This window comes from Anabrus simplex, chromosome 2 (genome assembly GCF_040414725.1).
Source record: "Anabrus simplex isolate iqAnaSimp1 chromosome 2, ASM4041472v1, whole genome shotgun sequence".
NCBI lineage: Eukaryota > Metazoa > Arthropoda > Insecta > Orthoptera > Tettigoniidae > Anabrus > Anabrus simplex.
This window is the reverse complement of record NC_090266.1, coordinates 714134383-714154801: the sequence shown is the minus strand read 5'-3', so window position 1 is coordinate 714154801 and position 20419 is coordinate 714134383. Positions and strand designations below refer to the sequence as shown.

Here is a 20419-nt window from a genome sequence, read left to right as displayed (position 1 = left end):
TTAGTTGAGCTTTAGTCAGCAGTGACGGTGCTACCGGAGATGCAATCTTCAATAACCTTTATTGGCACCATTAACAAATTTATATACAGTGTCAGTTAACCACGCCTCATTTTCAAATTTCTGAAAAACAATAGAAATTTATAAATTAAACGCAGGCAATCAACTCTATTGAAGCTCTGTCAAAAAAAACTGGCAATTTCTCCTCAGGATCATCTTATTACCCAATTAGTAGGTTTTAACCAATAGCACTAGTTTGACATTTGTGATTATAGTGAATGCTGAAATTCTCATAGATGTACTTTCCACAGACTCGACCAATCAAATGGGATGAATTTTGATATTCATCAAAATATTATTTTATCCAATGTGAATGTCATTAGAAGTAATTCTAACTTGAACAATTTATACCTATTGTGATGTCACCAGACGCAAAATTTTACTTTAAGACACGTCACACTTCATAACACAGCTCATGAGCACATCACTCAATTTGAATGAGTAAGTTTTGTCATTGGATTATGTATATATACGGAGTCTAATGCAGGCCTTTCCAACTCGAGCACTTAGTGCTGGGGCGCACCAGCGCTGCACTCAGCAGCACCGTTCTACTCCTTCCCCATAAAACAGACAGTGGCGCAGTTGGTTTCACCTTAGTTAAAAATGTTGTTTAATCCTTTATGGGTGGATTCATATTTTGTTCTCAGTACCGAAGGAAAAGCTCAATGTTTAATTTGTCATGTCAATTTAAGCGTACAGTCTTCAACCGTTCGACGACACTACCACAATAAACATGTTTTCACCTATAATGACATTGTTGGCGCAGCAAGAACCGAACAAATTGCTAAGTTAAAATCAGAATTGCTAAGTTCTTCGGAGATACGTAATATCTTACTCATTAGGAATTGTTTTACATGCAATTTAGAAGATTTGTTTTCGTTTTTTGATTTTGTATTATTAAGAACTGTTTAGAATTAGACTTAGATGTGCTGCTAAGAAAAAACACTGGCAAGTTGGCGGCGCGGTTAGGGGCGCTCAGCTGTAAGCTTGCATCTGGAAGGTAGTGGGTTCGAACCCCACTGTCGGCAGCGCTGAAGATGGTTTTCTTTGGTTTCCCATTTTCAAGCCAAGGAAATGCTGGGGCTGTTCCTTAATTAAGGCCACGGATGCTTCCTTCCCATTCATAGCCTATTCCTACCCATCATCGCCATAAGACCTATTGCAAAAAAGAACCCACAAAGATAACTATTTTAATTATTTTATCTCCCTGTCCCACAGATACTTGAACCCAATACTTTAGAAGGCACAGTTCGAGCATGTTATGGGCTATTGTTGCTCTGAAAATTACAAAAAAAAAAAACAGATGTTTTCAATTCTGAATTTAAATAAATGGAGAAGTAGGACTTCTCTGTCTGATGCGGACTTAGAGGCTGTACTTAGAATTTCTATTGCTAAATCGATTGTACCCATTATTGGTAAATTAGTTGCCGCAAAACGATGTCAGCAATCGACTTAAACACTAAATGTACGTTAAGTCAAACGCAAAGTATGTACAGAATAAATTGTGTGTTTATGTGTTCACAGAACTGTCATAAATATTATTTTCATAAGCTGTGCGCTGACTTGACGACCTGTGGCTCTGCCTCTGTCACTTCCCCTCCTTCCCCCACCACCTCAACGGTGCTATAGCACAGCACCAGGGCTGCTGCCGGGGCCAGTCGAGTCCGTGGGAGCACCTCAGTTGGAATCGCTTGGTTTAATGCTTAGTCAATTTTTAGCTATAAGTGGCTGCGGATGATAATTATACGATTGAAACTAGTCCCACAATGTGATATACGAGGCATGTTTTTAAGTAAGTGCCGTTTTTAAATAAATGAAAAACAAATAGAGGTTTTTTTAACAATTTTATTTTTATATGAAAGCCTGTACATTACTCTACTTTTCAACATAATTCCCGCCAATATTGAGGCACTTGTCATATCGTACAATGAGCTTTTGCATACCCTCCTCATAAAAGTTGGCCGCCTGATTTGTCAGGCACTGCAACACGGCCATCTTGACACCACCATCGTCGTCGTGGCGTTTGCCGGCCATATGTTTCTTCAAATGCAGGAACAATTGGTAATCACTGGGCGCAAGATGGGGACTGTATGGAGGGTGATCGAGTTGTTCCCAGCAAAATGATGTGATGAGGTCTTGGGTTCGATGAGCCGCTTGTGGGTGGGCGTTGTCATGAAGCAAAAGGATGCCAATACTGAATATGCCACGCCTTTTGTTCTGAATTTAGCGGCGCAATTTCTTTAAGGTCTCGCATTACGTTGCTGAATTGATTGTCTCACCGCGGGGCAAAAAGTCCACCAGTAACACCCGCTTTCTGTCCCAAAACATGATACACATGTTTTTCCTGGCTGACGTTGTTTGCTTAACCTTCACTTTCTTGGGTGAAGTTGAATGTCGCCATTCCATAGACTGCTGTTTTGATTCTGGTGTAACGTAGGCCACCCAGGTTTCGTCCCCCGTTACAATTTGACTCAAAAAATCGTCACCTTCCTCGTGGTAACGCTCGAGGAAAGTTAAGGCACAGCCCAAACTTTTGCTTTTGGGCTCCTCCGTCAACATTTTCGGTACCCAGCATGAGCACACCTTTTGATAATTTAATCATTCACTCACAATTTCATAAAGAACACTTTGAGAAACTTGAGGAAACACATCAGATAACAATGTAATCTTAAAGCGTCTGTTTTCTCATTGCTCGGTCAACTGCCTGCACCAAGTCTTCACTCATCGTCCACTCCGTTCTTCATCATGCACATCTTAGCGACCACCTTCAAATGCTCGAACCCATTTCCTAACCATTCCATCACTCATAATGTTTGGTCCGTAAACTGCACAGATCTCACGATGAATATCGATAGCTTTCAAACCTTTTGCACTCAGAAAACAAGTAACAGACCAGACTTCACAGTCGGCGGGACTCTTGATTGGCGAGGCCATTTCAAATGCTTGCCAAGAAACGTACACAACGGCGACTATTGCTGTAATGGCATCTCAGCCTTGCCAATAGATGCAGGTACACAGCACACATACACAGAATGCCGACTGCAGCGCTGCATCGGCGGAGTATCAAAACGGTACTTACTTAAAAAACATGCCTCGTTCATAATAAATTGATTAGTTGGAATCCTTATTTCTACTCATTGTAATTTTATCATTACAGACTAAAATGAAGATAATTGCATACGATATAGTGTGTATAAACATGAAGCTGGAAGGGAAGGTAGCGATTACCCAAATCTACACTCCTATTGAAGACACGAGGAGTTTGAGAATGAGCACTTGCTGATAAGGCTAGAGAATATGGTAGTCACCTGGTGATCATGGGAGACTGGATTGCTCATTTAGGAAACAGCATACGCAGAGGGTATTGCTACCTTGGCAAGCATGGAATGGAAGCAATCCTGCATAAGAATGCCAAAAGAATGATTGAATTTTGTATTAATAAGGAACTGTTGATTGGGAATACTTTCTTTCCCCTCACAGTACCCCTCAAAATTACATTTCAAGCACAGCATCAAGATTAGAATTGTAATTGACTACTTCATCTATACCAGAACAACAAAGTATGCTGTCTTGAATGCGAGGGTGTACAGAAGTGCAGGAGTTGAGCATGCAGCGTAAGGTGCTTGTTATTAAAATAAGATTCAGATTACCCTACATCATGAAGTCAGGATTGTTTGCAAGAATCAAGACAAATGAACTCAGAAGAAGGGAAAAGAGGGAAGAAATTTGAGAGACAAGTTACAAGGAACTTGATGATCAAGGGTGGAGTTATAAACGGTGACTGTGGTAATTGAGAAACTACATGTACGATTCTGCAAGTTACTCTGCTGAGAAAAACTGAAGAAGTATGTGGTGCGCATAGGGTTGGGGTAATGAGGAGGACCAAATGGTAGAATGAGATAGTCAAAATAAAAGTTTAGCAAAAGAAGGAAGCCTGAAAAAAGTATGTAGTACATAAACAAGACTATCATTGTAAGGCAGATGTGGAACGAAGAAATGAAGTAAAGCAGTTGGTGAAGAAAGCTAAGGCCGAAACATGTGAGAGTTTCAGAAGAGAGATAGAAGGGAATTTTAAGGAAAACTAGCAAATTTTGGCAGATAGGGATAAAAATCTGGAATGAAAGTTAGAAATATTGCAGATAGTACATTCTTCAAACTGAAAGAAAAGGCATACTAAAAGTTTGCAGACATTATTGTGAAGAAATGTTTCATGCTGAAGATCATGAGATTGAACACTGAGCAATATGAGGAATATAGTCAAAGAGGAAGGAATAGCCATTACTTTCAGTGAAGACAAGAAAGCCATCCAAGAATTGAACATTGGCTAGGCAGCTGGAGCAGTTTAAATAGCCCCAGAATATATCAAGCTGGGAGGAGAGAAAGTAGCAGAGTAGATGTGGAAAATGTGCCGAAAGGCATGGGAAAAGAATCGAATACCTACAGATTGGGAAAGCAATATAATCATCCCAGTTCATAAAAAGGGGAGTACAGTTGATTGTGCTAACTTGTAGAGCTGTATGTTTATCATCCTTAGCTCTGAAGATATACACCAGAATTTTGAAATGGGAACTAACAAGGGAAGGGTGCATACCGAGGAATCGCAGATCTTATGTCAATTTTCCACACACGTTAAATGAGCCAAGAATAACACAATAGCCAAAATACTTCTTTCGGAAATTAATTTGTGCAACCTACAGAAAGCGTTGAAGTTCGTATGTTTGAATTGGCGCCCTACTACGCAGTACTGCACCACGTGCTGGGTTCACTCATTGAGAGGCTGCTACTCCATACCCTACCCGGAACTCATACTGTCCAACAGCGGACTTGAAGCCATACTGACATACGCTTAAAAAGGAAGGATGTTCAATATTGGAGAAGTAGTAAATGGGGCCCGCTTTCATTTTTGTTGGTGAAACAAAAATTCCGTTGTGTCAAAAGCAAAAAAAAATTGATATTTGTGGGAAAAGCATGTAAAGAACAGTGGGATGCGCCACAACAAATTGAGGGCAACGGCTCATACTATCAGAAAAGATTCAATTTTGCTCATGAAATAATTCACGATGTTACCATCTACCAGTGGGCTAGGCAAGTTGTTCATGAAGAGCAATGCACGGGGTTTTAAGAATACCACACGCCAGTGCATAACTTTAAGAGCGCAGTGGCATTGTCGCGGAAAATAACATCTATAACGTAAAAAAAAAAAAAAAAAAAAAAAAGCAGACCGACAAAGAGGTAGAAACCATGGCAGCAGCAGAAATATTCGTAGAAGTTAAGTCTGTTACAAAGTCCTACGGCCCTGAATCCGTGTGTAACAGTGATCAGAGCGAGTTCATCCTGGAGATGTGTACAGGACTTTAAAAGGGAAAGAAATCATTTACCGCTGCAGAGCAATCTGTGGTGTTCACCACACATTTACACAATTAATTATTTATTTATTTATTTATTTATTTATTTAAACATTGCCTTTTATAAACAAAATGATTCTGACTCGCTGACAAACAGAGCGGCTTTGTGTGCAACCATAATTTGTTTTTATTATCAGCGAAAAAAAAGAACTACAGTAATAGGAAATATTCTGCTCGTAAGACATAATTTACAGCGATGTGATGTATAGTATATAGCTTTTAAATTATAATAAGTGCATTAATTATTATTATCAGTGAATTAGAACTACATTAATAGGAGATTACCAATAATACAAAATTGACAATGAGGTGATGTACAGTATACAGGATGAACCGAAATTCGCGCACTCGGGCGTCGCAGCACGACTCCTCACATGCCAGCAAAAAAAAAATGTATCCCACAAACGTTCGTACTGCGGTTGTATCCGGCAGGAAAAGGACGTTGAAGAGGGGCAATCTGGCAACACTATAACCACATGTAGGTTAACTACCTCTGTCAAAACATATTAGTCATGCTGTCTGCTTCCATATATGCTGCTGAGTAGTATGTTTACTTTCGACAGCAAACTACCAGAAGACTTCATATTTCCATTTTAGGAGGAACACTAATGCAGCATTAAACAGGGCTGTCATTGTTATTCTGGACAAGGATAAAACATTAAGACAACTATTTCTGTATTGGTGAAGGAATGAATCTTTATGATGGGACTACTTAATTCAAGAAAAGAAATATCAGGAAGATTTCCAGTTTTATGGTGAAACTTGTTAGTTTCTCTTGTTACTTTCCCTTCATCACTTTCCCTGGCGGTTTCAGAAGACTATTAACTACATAAGAAATTAATTTTATTGCTATAATTGAAAAAGTGCCTACATGTATCATTAATATGGTCATCTTACTTATGTTTTGCGTGAGACGTATGAAAATTAAGTGCAGTGGTTTACCTCTCTTTTTTTTAACATATCCCATGTTTTCACAGGTTACAAGTAAATCCAAGTCTTATGAAATAACCGCAAGAAAGTTCCTTATAGCTGTTGGTGGCCGTCCAAAATATCCTGATATACCTGGAGCCAAGGAGTTTGGTATAACCTCTGATGATATTTTCTCGCTTCCATATTGTCCTGGGAAGACTTTAATTGTGGGTGGTTCCTACATTGCTCTGGAGTGTGCTGGATTTCTGGCTGGCTTGGGATTGGATGTAACGGTTATGGTAAGAACAACACCGTATCATTACTTTTACTTACATTACAACTAATATTTTCCATCAGTGCCTCTCTTTCTGTTATTTTTCAGTCACAGTATTGTGTGTTGTAAAACTTAATATAATTTACTTTTCAGTTATATGTTGAATTATGAACACATTTTAAAAAATAGATCTAAGCTTGGATGGCCTTATCCATTCTTTTCCATTATCTGTAACTTCCACCTGGGTGGTGGGTGGGTGGTCAGTACAAACAAGATTTATGAATGAAATATGTTTTTAAATTTTAAATGTTAAATTTTAGAACCTGCGGCTTAAGATCATGATATGTCACTGGGAAACTTGCTTTTACATGGGATAGGCTGTCAAAATCCCCTAATAGGCTCAGGAAATACATAAAAATGTACATCACTCAAAATATAAATTGTAACACCATGCAGGGATGGTATTGCAAAGCTGTAATTGAGCTTGTAGGACACTTTCCAATTCCTCCAGTTCCTCTGTGTGACATTTGGATGAAAGTCTGTACAGGGCATGACCACATCAAGGTGCATTACAGTACTGAATTCTTTGTGGTGTGGAGTCAGTGATACCTGGAAACATCAGTTGTTCTACAGTCTGAGATGACTGGGGAGAGTTTCTTAGTCATCTACCCATGACGTGCCCACATATACTCAATTGGACTTGGTCTGCGGACCCGGTGGATTATTTTAAAGTTGTGGTGGAATGGAGAGTTTCCCTTATCAATTCCAGCTGCGTTTCTAGTTTTCAACCCCTGTGGGTGGGGGACGCAGACGAAGAATTCACCCACGGTATCCCCTGCCGTAAGAGCCGACTAAAAGGGGCGACCAAGGGATGATCAAATTAGAACCATGAAACTACTTGTCATTAGTACCACCACGCGGGGAACACCATGGGTCGCTTTTACTTGCGCGTAGTACCACTATGTTGGGTACCAAATAGGTTTGTGATTAGTAGCAAATGAGAGCGCGACGGCTTTTATAGTACCTATGAGCGACACCATGGAATGACGGAAACCATGGTTCTGGCTTGTCTATGATTACTACCCACTATATGAGGAACACCACGGGATAGTACAAGTCTCTGTGGTTAGTACCCTTATGTGATGAACACCATAGGTTTGCATTGCCTGTAAATGGCGCCGCAATGTGTGAAACAGCGTAGGTCTGTAATACATATGCGAATTTCATTACCTGTGAGTAGTACCATAATGTGTGGAATACCGCTAGTCTACGCTACTCTTGATTATAGTTCCGTTTTTATGAGTTTCGACTTGACAGTTAGCCGGAAGTCAGCCAGTGGTGCCAAATTGCCACGAATACAAACAGCTGATTTACGATACACAACACGAACAGAAATGTAAATACTGGAATATAAGTCCATAATCAGTTATTCTTTGTAGCAACATACATGATTCACGTAAGATCAATAATGCACAACATATTTAGGATAAGGCTATAAGATAAAAATATGTCAATGCTCGAACAGATAAACCGTGAGAAAATTAAATTAAATTTCTACTCACCATGTAGAAGATCTCGTATTGCTGTTATATTCAGTTTCCCGTAACGAAGGAAATAAATCTACAAAGCGAATATACCTCGTTAAGTGCTTCCAGCAAGGTACAGTACCTATATGAGTGGAACGAGTGATTGTGTGTGAAAATGATATGAGATTATTGCACAATAAATTAAATATTGGTTTAATATAATAATTTAAATTAAATCAAAAACATCCATATTGTATTTACGAAGTAGAAGTAGTCTAAAAATAGCTAGTAGTAAGTACAGTATTTAACTTAGATCTAGTCTTGCAAGGATACAATTAGTTAAATTTTCATTTAGTATTTTTATTAAGCTTACTAGTATTTTTACATTCTTATTTCTTTTGTTGTGTATTGAATTTTTTTTCCCTCAAACCTGTATTATGTAGGCAGTTACTTTTTCTTTCATTCTTCTTTGCATGTATATATTCATATTTTTGTCTTAAAAATTAGTGTTATTTGTAGTTCTTAGTATTTTAAGTTAATCAATGTCATTGTATGGAATAATAATAATAATAATAATATGTGTGTGGTTAAGTGTAAGAAAGGGCCAAGAGCCCTAACTTCGCCACAGAAAATAAAGGCTTTATCTATCTATCTATCTATCTATCACTCATTTCTCAGTCACTATTGGCATTGTCATCTTCTGTTGAGGTTTCACTCTCGCTTGACCCTAAAGAGATAATAAAGTCTTCAACATAATCGTCTGAACTACTTTATGCCCATTCCTTCTGGCTATCCACCACATAAACTGGGTACTGGGGCTTGTTTTGTTTCAAGAGATGCACAAGATCCCCCTTCGCCATGTCATCGCGAACCGAAATATTGTGCTCCTTCAACCACTTAATCAACTCATTCTTTCCATCCGCCATTGTTGGTGCTTTGTCAAGAATGACTCTCTAACATTACAAACAATTTCCCGGGCCCGACTCCTTAGGGGAGTACCTCGTCCGAAGGGCTTTCTTATCTTGGGAGCTTCATCCTTAAACGTAGGCGTCGACATGACAGAACATCATATTCACACACGGGCCTAAAATTAACCTACTATATAACTACCGAACGAAATGTTAAACTAAGCTACTATATAAAATAGATCACCTGTTACACACTATTTACTACAATATAATGCGCTATACTATTAAAAATACTAAACAATACATTTATAAACTCTACACTGCAAAATATAAACGAACAACAACCTAGCACAAAGACACACAAAGACCGCGAAAAGAAACACAGCTGATAGCACGTGGTTACAGTAAACAACAAATCGACAACACTGCTAACCTTGATTAATAAATTTCATGATGTTCCGTATTGATATCTATAGTATGTCGTAGAAAGACAGGTTTCAATTACCTAGCTTACTGTTATTTCAAACGCATTTCACTTTGTTATCGTAATTTCAAATTCGGATTCACATTACTCATTTTGACAAAGTTTAAGCCTAATAAAAAGTATACTGTAAAAGTACATGCAGCTACATTTAAGCATATTTAGTTGACTAAAAACAACGCAATATGAAAGTCTTTTTAAAGAACTATTACTAGTAAAACTTGAACGGTAATGCTATATTCAAGATCAGGTGTAAACAACAAATTTTATCATGTGTTGTAATTCTTTTAATGTGTTAAAGATAGATATCTTTTTAACACGTTCAGTACCTGCTTCTGAGCGGGACACTTGAATGCCTGGACCAGCCATTTTCATGCCCGGCCCTCTTAACGAGCATTACTTAATAAAATTTACCATTAATCCTGAACTATAAGTGTTAGAAACATGATACTTTGTGCTAACCTCTAGTAAATATTTAGGGTGTGATATCAGGTGTCACAGGTTCCAAAATACGTCTAATTTTATACACCCTATCTGTACTTTCGGCATAATGATTACTGTCAATGTAGTGAAGAAAGGGAAGAATATGAAGGAAGCGTATTTGGAACATTGTTTTAGAAAATATTGGGGTATGAAAAACAGGGTCTTCGGTCCAGTACATTTTTATATCAGGATTTTGGAATAATCGGTTTCCACGATTGCATGAACGAATTCTTCGTGAAAGGCCGGGGCGCCGCTCCTATCACTTGACTCGCGTATAGATTGGTCTGCTCACACACATACTGATAAAATTCGTCATTCATGAAAATACTCGCCTAACTCAAAATATCCTGCTCATTTTCTGTTTGAACGTTTATACCTGAATTCTCTCTAAATGATGGAACAGGTGGACAATAACTAGGATGATATGTATCAGGCATTTCATTTTCCTTTATAGGCCTATTGGATTCGGGAATCGGTACTTCCTCGTCACTCTCACTTTCACTATCTGAGTCTATTTCAGGAATAAGTTCACCACCAGAATCATCATTGTGAACAATATCTGTTAGTTTTCTTCCATAAGAAACTTTGTATTATAAGCCATTATACTACACTCGGTAAGAACAACACGCACTGTATTGGAATCTCAAGTACCGACTTGACACGCGAGGAAGTGCTGAGATATTCCCGCTAAAACAGCTAAGATAAACATGAGCCCACTCAACGCGGGGGTTATCTCAAAAATGTCAACCAACTTCCTGCTACAACCAGTAACGCTGACTAAGGTGTAGGAATACATAGATGACGAATATAAACAGCATTGCTTCGCGTGGAACATTAAACGTCTTACGTCGTCCACGGCCCGCAGCATAGGAGCAAGCTTAAACGTCTTACGCCGTCCACGGTCCGCAATGAGTTAATATTCTTGATCCTTTAAACTTAGACGTAAGAAGCAGAATTTCACTTCTAGACATACTACCTAATGTCTTTCAAATATGACATGTTTATTTGTAAGATACAATTGTTAAAACATGTATTCTAATGTGTATGTAAATGACAGCTGAGGATGACTTATGAAAAGTCGAAACCGGTCCTGTTTTAAAAAACATTAATAAATTTAGTATTGATAAGGTGGATCTCTTTCTTTCTATGACATAACACTGCTAACCGCAACTGGAGTCTAACGCGCTCTATCGGAGCGATCGGCTGTCTATGATTGGCTGTTGATTAATTCACTTACCCTCCGCCAAAAGGCAGCGCTCAAACGTCAAGTCGAAACTCATAATAACTGAACTATAGTACTGCAACATGACAAATACCATGGTTCTACTTTCCTAGCAATAAGTACCATTGTGAGGGGCCGCTGACTTGGATTTTGGACCCCTTTCGACTACAAGTATCTTCGATTCAGTGCTATAGAAGCAGTCCCTTGGTCAGTAATACTATTGTTCTATGCCAGCTTCTGTGCATTTGAGGCACTGTGGGTCGGTGTCACTGATCGTTTTAAATTCATATCCATCCATTCGTTCTTCATCCTCACGTTATGAATTGTGGTCAGTGGATGTTTTTGGGCTTTTAATTTGTCATTTCATTTCGTCTCATTTAGTACCATTAGAGGCCGATGACCTACATGTTAGGCCCCTTTAAACAACAAGCATCATCATCATCTTTCTAGTTTTCAACTTTTGTGTCTTAATCTAAATATCTTTATCATAGGTACATTCAATATTTAGTTTGTATTAGTCACCTTCTCTACCTAGACGTTATCGTTATATTCAACTATCTCTACAAAATGCTAACTGAATATTTTTGTCTGCTATAAATCCTTACATATACACTCACCTTGTTCATTAATGATTCCTGAAATGTCCTCCTTGGAACCTGTTTCTGCCTTAAAGTACCTATACATACCCTTTCATTTTCCACTAAAATTCATTTGACTGCCAGTTATGCTTGCCGTCACGTTATCCTTAGCTCAGCTCTTCGCTAGATTCAATTTCCTAGAAAGTTTCTTCAGTTTCTCCTTCCATAAACATTCATAACTCTTCTTTCCAACATGCACCTCCTCCTTAGTCTACGTTATTTTTCTGTGGTTCTCAACCATTCCTTACCACCTTCACACTTTTCAGCAATTGCTTTAAACCCATCCCATAGGCTGTTTACATATCTATTTACAATTTTCCACCAATCATAATTTCTTTTTAAAAACACCCTCATGCCTGCCTTATTAACCATTGGTACTACGTAATAATCCTACTTTTCCAATCTTCCTTTCTGTCGAATTTTTATTTATCCATGACAAAAACAACTTTGTGATCACTTATACAACCTATTACTTCAGTTTCTTTATAGCACTCGTCTGGTTTTAACAGCCCTACATCCAGAATATTCTTCCGTCTAGTTGGTTCCATCGCTTTCTGATTCAGCTATCCTTCCCAGATTAACTTATTTACCACTTGTTGGTCATATCTCCTGCTATGCACATTACCTTCTCAGTTAACATTTGGTAAATTGAGATTATCCACTACAATCACAATCGATCCTTTGTGTCTTTTCCACTATAGCTGGTTATCTTATCAATTCCGCATTAGCATCAGACCCACCCTTTCCAGGTCTCTACACACCAAAATCATCAAATTGAGTGTTTTCTTTAGAGATGTAGGTAAGGGTTATACTGCCCGAAGGCAGGTCCAAACCTCCGCAGACATGTTCCTGAGCCGGAGTTTACGTGCAGTAGGGTGGCCAGTTCCTTTCTGCTCCTCCATTCCCTTACCCTCCACCAACAGCACGTGGCAACCCATCCAACTCCTGACCACGCCCAATGTTGCTTAACTTCGGAGATCTCACGGCATCCGGTGTTTCAACACGGCTACGGCCGTTGGCTTCTTTAGAGAAGAGCCTTACAAATAGAATTTTATGTTTTTCTTAACTTTTCTGTAGCTTAAAAATTCTTTCACTGGTATGAATACTCTCCCTCCTACTGTTCCTATCCTGGCTTTATGATGAACACTCCCATTCCGTGAGAAAATTTCTGCTTTCATAATAACACAACCATGATTTAACTCCTATTAATAATGTCTAGTAAATATATACCGACTATCTCATGTACCCTTGCGTTGCTACAGAATTCCACATTGTGTACGGGATTCTCAGTAAAATACTACACACCTTGCGAGTAAGATTTTATTAGATTCCATTGGGATAGACTACAAACTTGTTTTTTTTTTTTTTAAGCCCTGTTCGTAGTCATATCTCACTTAATGTGAACCACTGATGCTATTTGTTGTATTTTGTAAGTTGTTTCTCTGCTAGGAATGCAAGAAATGTTCACAGTTGAAAGTAAATTCCTGTCAAACCATAGGTTATTTGGATGTTAAGCCACGAGTGAGTGGGTTAACATTGACGTTTCGTGGTGCAATTACATCGATAATCGTGAAAGTTACTACCTCCAGAGTCAACTTGTATTCTTAGCCTACAAACTCATTTCAGTGATATGCAAATTGTGTGTCCAACCCTACTCCCGTTTCTCTACAGTGTCTGGTATGAAATGAGATGAATCTTCGCTGCAAGTTTTTACAACCGGATGCCCTGCCTGGTGTCAATCTCGTCAGAGTTAATGAGATGAAATGAATGATGTAATATATGATTGTAGGAAGGGATAGGGTGAAAACCGGTACCAGCACATAGCCTACACCTGTTGAATAGCACCAAGGGGTTTGCTCAAGGCTTAGGCCCGGTTGCAGAAAGGTCCATGAAATCAGTCCTTAATGACAGATCAGCTGATTGCCAATCAACTCTAATTCCACAGAGTGTTTCAGAAAACCTAAACCCCAATCAACTTTCTCCAGTTTACTGATTGAAGAGTCCGGCTCCATGGCTAAGTGGTTAGGGTGCTGGCCTTTGGTCACAGGGGTCCCGGGTTCAATTCCTGGCAGGGTCGGGAATTTTAACCATCAGTGGTTAATTTCTCTGGCACGGGGGCTGGGTGTATGTGCCGTCCTCATCATTTCATCCTCATGACGCGCAGGTCGCCTACGGGTGTCAAATGTCCAATAACGGACCATTATATTGGTATTATAGACCTGTACCTGGCGAACCGAACATGTCCTTGGACACTCCCGGCACTAAAAGCCATACGCCACTTCATTTTCACTGATTGAAGATCCGAGAAGGAAATAAATCTGGCAACAGCAAAATTAGTGGCCACTGCCGTGTTGATTTGTTAAGGGTGGTGTCTACTTTATCCTCTTTGGTGTCCAGCAAACACATTAAAGTAGCAGTGAATCAGGAAACAGCTGATCCTGATCATGTTTGAGAAAGGTGAAAAACAGAGCGGATTTTGAGACTTTCATTTAATTTTCAACAATATGAGTAATATCCCCACTAAGAAAGTGAGGGCCAAATTTTTCATTGAATGATGGAGCCCTCTTACTTAATATATTTGAGGGATACTTGCATATAATTGAAAATAAAAAACACGGATGCAGTGTGGGCAAAATTACAAAAGAGTAAACAACCATGCTGCAGATAGGTTGAAGTTTTGTCACGTTGGCTTATTAATTCTAAAAAGTCTGGGTATACATGGATATTAATATGCGAGAGATAAGTATTTATTTCAAGATTTGATTGATATAAATTAACTCGTTCCATGTTCAAGATTGAGGTTATATGTGAGAATGACTACGGAAAACAAAATAGTACGTCACTTAAATCGCACTTTCTACATGAACTTGAATTTATTTATCATTGAAACATTTCATTAGATGCATTTAATGAAAAAATAGCATCCTTGAGTTTAAAGACTGCAAGCACTGATTGGAGAATCAGTGCTTGATCAGTATGAATTTGCTGGTCAAATCTGATGGGAGATTGATTGTCGATCAAACACTGATTGCTGTTTCTGCAACTCGCATAGGATGATTGCCAATCAAACTCCAGTCAAGCTTTGATTGGCTTTTCTGCAACCAGGCATTAGTCTCGATCAGACAGATGAATGACCATCAACAGCGACCTATGTCCTTACTGCATGTGAAAACTGCAGAGAGGTTTGGAATTGAATCCAGGCTTTTGATACACAATCTAGTGATTAGAAGTTGTCAAGAACCATCTCTCCCACCCTACCAGCCAAGTTTCTGACGGTGAAGATTTTTTCAACCAGCTAACCACAGTGTCGGAACATATAGACTTGTTGCTTTAACTATCATGGCCCCAAGCAGGCATAAATCACATGCACATTAAATGTAAGGAAAGAACACAATAATTGAAGATCAACAGGTCTTACTGTTTGAGGCAGCTGTTATGACCAGGACAGTGTAATTCCACCTAGCCGCCTGGAAATTTTAACCACTTTTAATATTTTAGAACGTTTTGCTGTAACATCTGAAGTCACCATTGAAATTACGGAAGCTATTAATACAGTTGGCCATGAAGTAACGTGGCACTTTCATTTCCGTGAGTGACAGCAAAACATATTTGAATTTTTCTCCAGAAAATTACTTGAGTACAATAACAGTTAATTATGTAGTGCCATTTACTGCACCATGCATCAATACTGTAAAATATTGTACTGTAAAGTGGTTGATATTCTAAATCTAAAGTTAGAGTACTCATTTAACACAAAAAACTTAACATATACTCTTGATTTTCCAGTCCCTTGGTTTTTATGTTAACGAGGTTTTACTGTATTTGCATTATGAAAAGTCTGTAAATTATAAAGGTTGAGTAAAATATAATTTCAGATTTTTAATGTTTTGTACACATTTACTTACAAATAATAATAATAATAATAATAATAATAATAATAATAATAATAATAATAATAATAATAATAATAATGGAGATCATTATCATAATTTACCCTTCTCCAGCTGAAACTCCTTGGTGCCTATGGTTCTTCTCCACTTTGTCCTGTCTCTCCACCATTCCTCTTTCAACATTGTGTTCCAGTCCAGTTTCCATTGTCCTATGCTGTTCTTCACTGAATCCATCCATCGTAATTTTGGTCTTTCTTGTCCTCTCTTCTCTGTTGTATCTTTCCATTGCTAGACTTGGCAGTCTTTTTTCTCTCATCTGCTTGACATGTCCAGACCATCTCAATCTGTTCTGTTCCAGTTTATCATTTCGTTTTTACACATTTAGCTCTCTTCATATGTCTTTGCTTCTCACTCTATCTGGTCTTGTCTTCTGTACCATACTCCTCAGGAATTTCATTTCAGCTACTCTCATCTCTCTGAGTCATTGACAAGGTTTCTGATAAATATGCCATAGATAAGTAATATCCCTTGTACATTAGTTCTTGAGCATTCATTGGTACATCATTGTTGTGTGTGTATGTTGGGTATTCAGCCCGAAGGCTGGTTTGATCCTCTACAGCTCCACCAACAGCTGTCATAAATAGCCTAGGCATCACTGAAGAGGCGTACTAGGGAAATGAGGAGTGAGGTAGTTTCCCGTTGCTTTCCTCACCGAGCCAGCACTTGCTGTTACATATCAGTCTGCCAAGCCCACTGAAATGCATGCACCAACCGACCCTATGAGCGATATTTTCACACCATTCATAACAGGGACTGGCTGCATAAGTTACTTTCATATCGTCAAAGCCAAGGATGAGACTGAGACAGGTCAATGAAAGTAACAAATTTGATATAGCCCGTACCAGAAGACATAGTGCACTGTAAACACTACATCTCGCCAGCAAAGGCATGGTACATCCTTACTGCATATTAATCTCCATACCTGGTGATACAAGCCATTCGCCAGTTGTATCCTATTACTGTAATTTCCATATCCAGTCTTCCACTTTCTTCTGTCAGCTCACTTCCCAAGTATATGAAGTGTTCTACTATTTCCAGTTCCTTGTCTCCAATTTTGATAGCTTTCTATACATACATACATACATACATACATACATACATACATACATACATACATAATCGACTGTTATGCCATTCAGCGTTCAGTCTGCAAGCCTCTGAGAATTTACTAAACGTCGCCACAATCCTCGATTTGCAACTAGTGTTGTGGCCTCATTTACTTCAATACCTCTTATCTTTAAATCATTAGAAACTGAGTCTAACCATCGTAGTCTTGGTCTCCCTCTACTTCTCTTACCCTCCATAACAGAGTCCATTATTCTCCTAGGTAACCTATCCTCGTCCATTCGCCTCACATGCCCCCACCACCGAAGCCGGTTTATGCGTACAGCTTCATCCATCGAGTTCATTCCTAAATTAGCCTTTATCTCCTCATTCAGAGTACCCTCCTGCCATTGTTCCCACCTGTTTGTACCAGCAATCATTCTTGCTACTTTCATGTCCGTTACTTCTAACTTATGAATAAGATATCCTGAGTCCACCCAGCTTTCGCTTCCGTAAAGCAAGGTTGGTCTGAAAACAGACCGATGTAAAGATAGTTTCGTCTGGGAGCTGACTTCCTTCTTACAGAATACTGCTGATCGCAACTGCGAGCTCACTGCATTAGCTTTACTACACCTTGATTCAATCTCACTTACTATATTACCATCCTGGGAGAACACACAACCTAAATACTTGAAATTATCGACCTGTTCTAGCTTTGTATCACCAATCTGACATTCAATTCTGTTGAATTTCTTACCTACTGACATCAATTTAGTCTTCGAGAGGCTAATTTTCATACCATACTCATTGCACCTATTTTTAAGTTCCAAGATATTAGACTCAGGCTTTTGGCACAGTCTGCCATTAAGACCAAGTCGTCAGCATAGGCCAAACTGCTTACTACATTTCCACCTAACTGAATCCCTCCCTGCCATTTTATACCTTTCAGCAGATGATCCATGTAAACTACGAACAGCAAAGGTGAAAGATTACACCCTTGTCTAACCCCTGTAAGTACCCTGAACCAAGACCTCATTCTACCATCAATTTTCACTGAAGTCCAATTGTCAACATAAATGCCTCTGATTGATTTTAATAATCTACCTTTAATTCCATAGTCTCCCAGTATAGTGAACATCTTTTCCCTCGGTAACCTGTCATATGTTTTCTCTAGATCTACGAAACATAAACACAACTGCCTATTCCTCTCGTAGCATTTTTCATTTACCTGGCGCATACTGAAAATCTGATCCTGACAGTATGTATGTATGTATGTATGTATGTATGTATGTATGTATGTATGTATGTATGTTGTTTTTTTTTTTTTTTTTAACTCTTCTCCATGTTGATCCTCAATCCCCATTGTTCAGTCCTGTTAAGTACATTCAGCTGTTGTACCACCTCTTCACCTTCTCCCCAGATCACATCATCCCATCACTACAGCTCTGCATTTAGGGCAGTCACCAAGGTGGCAGATTCCCTATCTGTTGTTTTCCTAGTCATTTCTTAAATGATCACAAAGAAATCAGAAGTTTATCAAACATCTCCCTTGGTAATTTATTCCATTCCTTAACTCCCCTTCCTTTAAATGAATATTTGCCCCAATTTGTCTTCTTGAATACCAACTTTATCTTCATATTGTGATCTTTACTACTTTTAAAGACACAATTCAAACTTATTCATCTACTAATGTCATTCCACACCATCTTTCCACTGACAGCTGGGAACATACCACATACATTAAATCATTAAAAGTAAATTTCCATCTGATTGATACTATACATTTGCTTCAAGCAAATTCATTACAATTTATAAATTATGAATTATAATTATTAAATTTATAATTTACTTATAATATAAATATATGTGTAATCTAATTATAATTTATAAATTATAAACAATGAATTTGCTTGAAGCAAATATATATTATCAAACAGATGGAAATTCTTTTATTGATTTAATGTAAATAAGATTTGATACAGGAAATGAAGCTGATTTCTTGCAAACATACCACTTAGTCGAGCAGCTTGTCTCCTTTCTCCCAAGTCTTCCCTGCCCAAACTTTGCAACATTTTTGTAACGCTACTCTTTTATCCAAAATCACCCAGAACAAACTGAGCTGCTTTTGTTTGGATTTTTTCCAGTTCATGAATCAAGTAAACCTGGTGAGGGTCCCATACACTGGAACCATACTCCAGTTGGGGTCTTACCAGGGACTTATATGCCCTATCCTTTACATCCTTACTACAACCCTTAAATACCCTCATAACCATGTGCAGAGATCTGTAACCTTCATTTACAATCCCATTTATGCGACTAACCCAACGAAGATCCGTCCATATATTAACACTTAGGTACTTACCATGATTCCCATAAGGAATTTTCACCTCATCACTGCAGTAATTAAAACTGAGAGGACTTTTCCTATTTGTGAAACTCACAACCTGGCTTTTAACCACATTTATCATCATACCATTGCCTGCTGTCCATCTCACAACATTATCGAGGTCATTTTGCAGTTGCTCACAATCTTGTAACTTATTTATTACTCTATACATAATAACATCATCCGCAAAAATCCTTATCTCTGATTCCACTTCTTTACTCATTTATATATACTGTATATGAAAACATAAAGGTTCAGTAATACTGCCTTGAGGAATTCCCCTCTTAATTATTACAGGGTCAGATAAAGCTTCCACACACCGGGTGAGGTGGCCGTGCGTGTAGAGGCGCGCGGCTGTGAGCTTGCATCCGGGAGATAGTAGGTTCGAATCCCACTATCGGCAGCCCTGAAGATAGTTTTCCGTGGTTTCCCATTTTCACACCAGGCAAATGCTGGGGCTGTACCTTAATTAAGGCCACGGCCGCTTCCTTCCAACTCCTAGGCCTTTCCTATCCCATCATCGCCATAAGACCTATCTGTGTCGGTGCGACGTAAAGCCCCTAGCAAAAAAAAAAAAAAAAAAGCTTCCACAACCAAACCAAACCCCATGGCGCAACAGCCCCGAAGGGTCATGACCTACCAAGTGACCGCTGCTCAGCCCAAAGGCCTGCAGATTACGAGGTGTTGTGTGGTCAGCACGACGGATCCTCTCGGCCATTATTCTTGGCTTTCTAGACCGGGGACACCATCTCACAGTCAGATAGCTCCTCAGTTGTAATCACGTAGGCCGAGTGGACCTCGGATAGCCCTCAGATGCAGGTAAAAATCCCTGACCTGGCCAGGAATCAAACCTGGGGTCTCCGGGTAAGCAGATAAAGCTTCGCCTACTCTAATTCTCTGAGTTCTATTTTCTAGAAATATATCCACCCATTCAGTCACTCCTTTGTCTAGTTCAGTTGCACTCATTTTTGCCAGTAGTCTCCCATGATCCACCCTATCTAATGCCTTAGACAGGTCAGTCGCGATACAGTCCATTTGGCCTCCTGCATTCAAGATATCTGCTGTATCTTGCTGGAATCCTACAAGTTGAGCTTCAGTGGAATAACCTTTCCTTAACCCGAACTGCCTTCTCGTGT

At 38.9% G+C, this 20419-nt stretch overlaps 1 protein-coding gene across 1 annotated transcript in view; it reads left to right on the top strand.

The window, feature by feature from the left end:
- Window positions 1-20419, top strand: part of LOC136864399 (thioredoxin reductase 1, cytoplasmic) — a 228547-nt gene that overhangs the window by 124756 nt on the left and 83372 nt on the right. The window contains exon 6 of the mRNA XM_067141343.2: window positions 6440-6670. Coding sequence (XP_066997444.2) covers window positions 6440-6670 — 231 coding nt within the window. The remainder of the gene's footprint in view (window positions 1-6439; window positions 6671-20419) is intronic.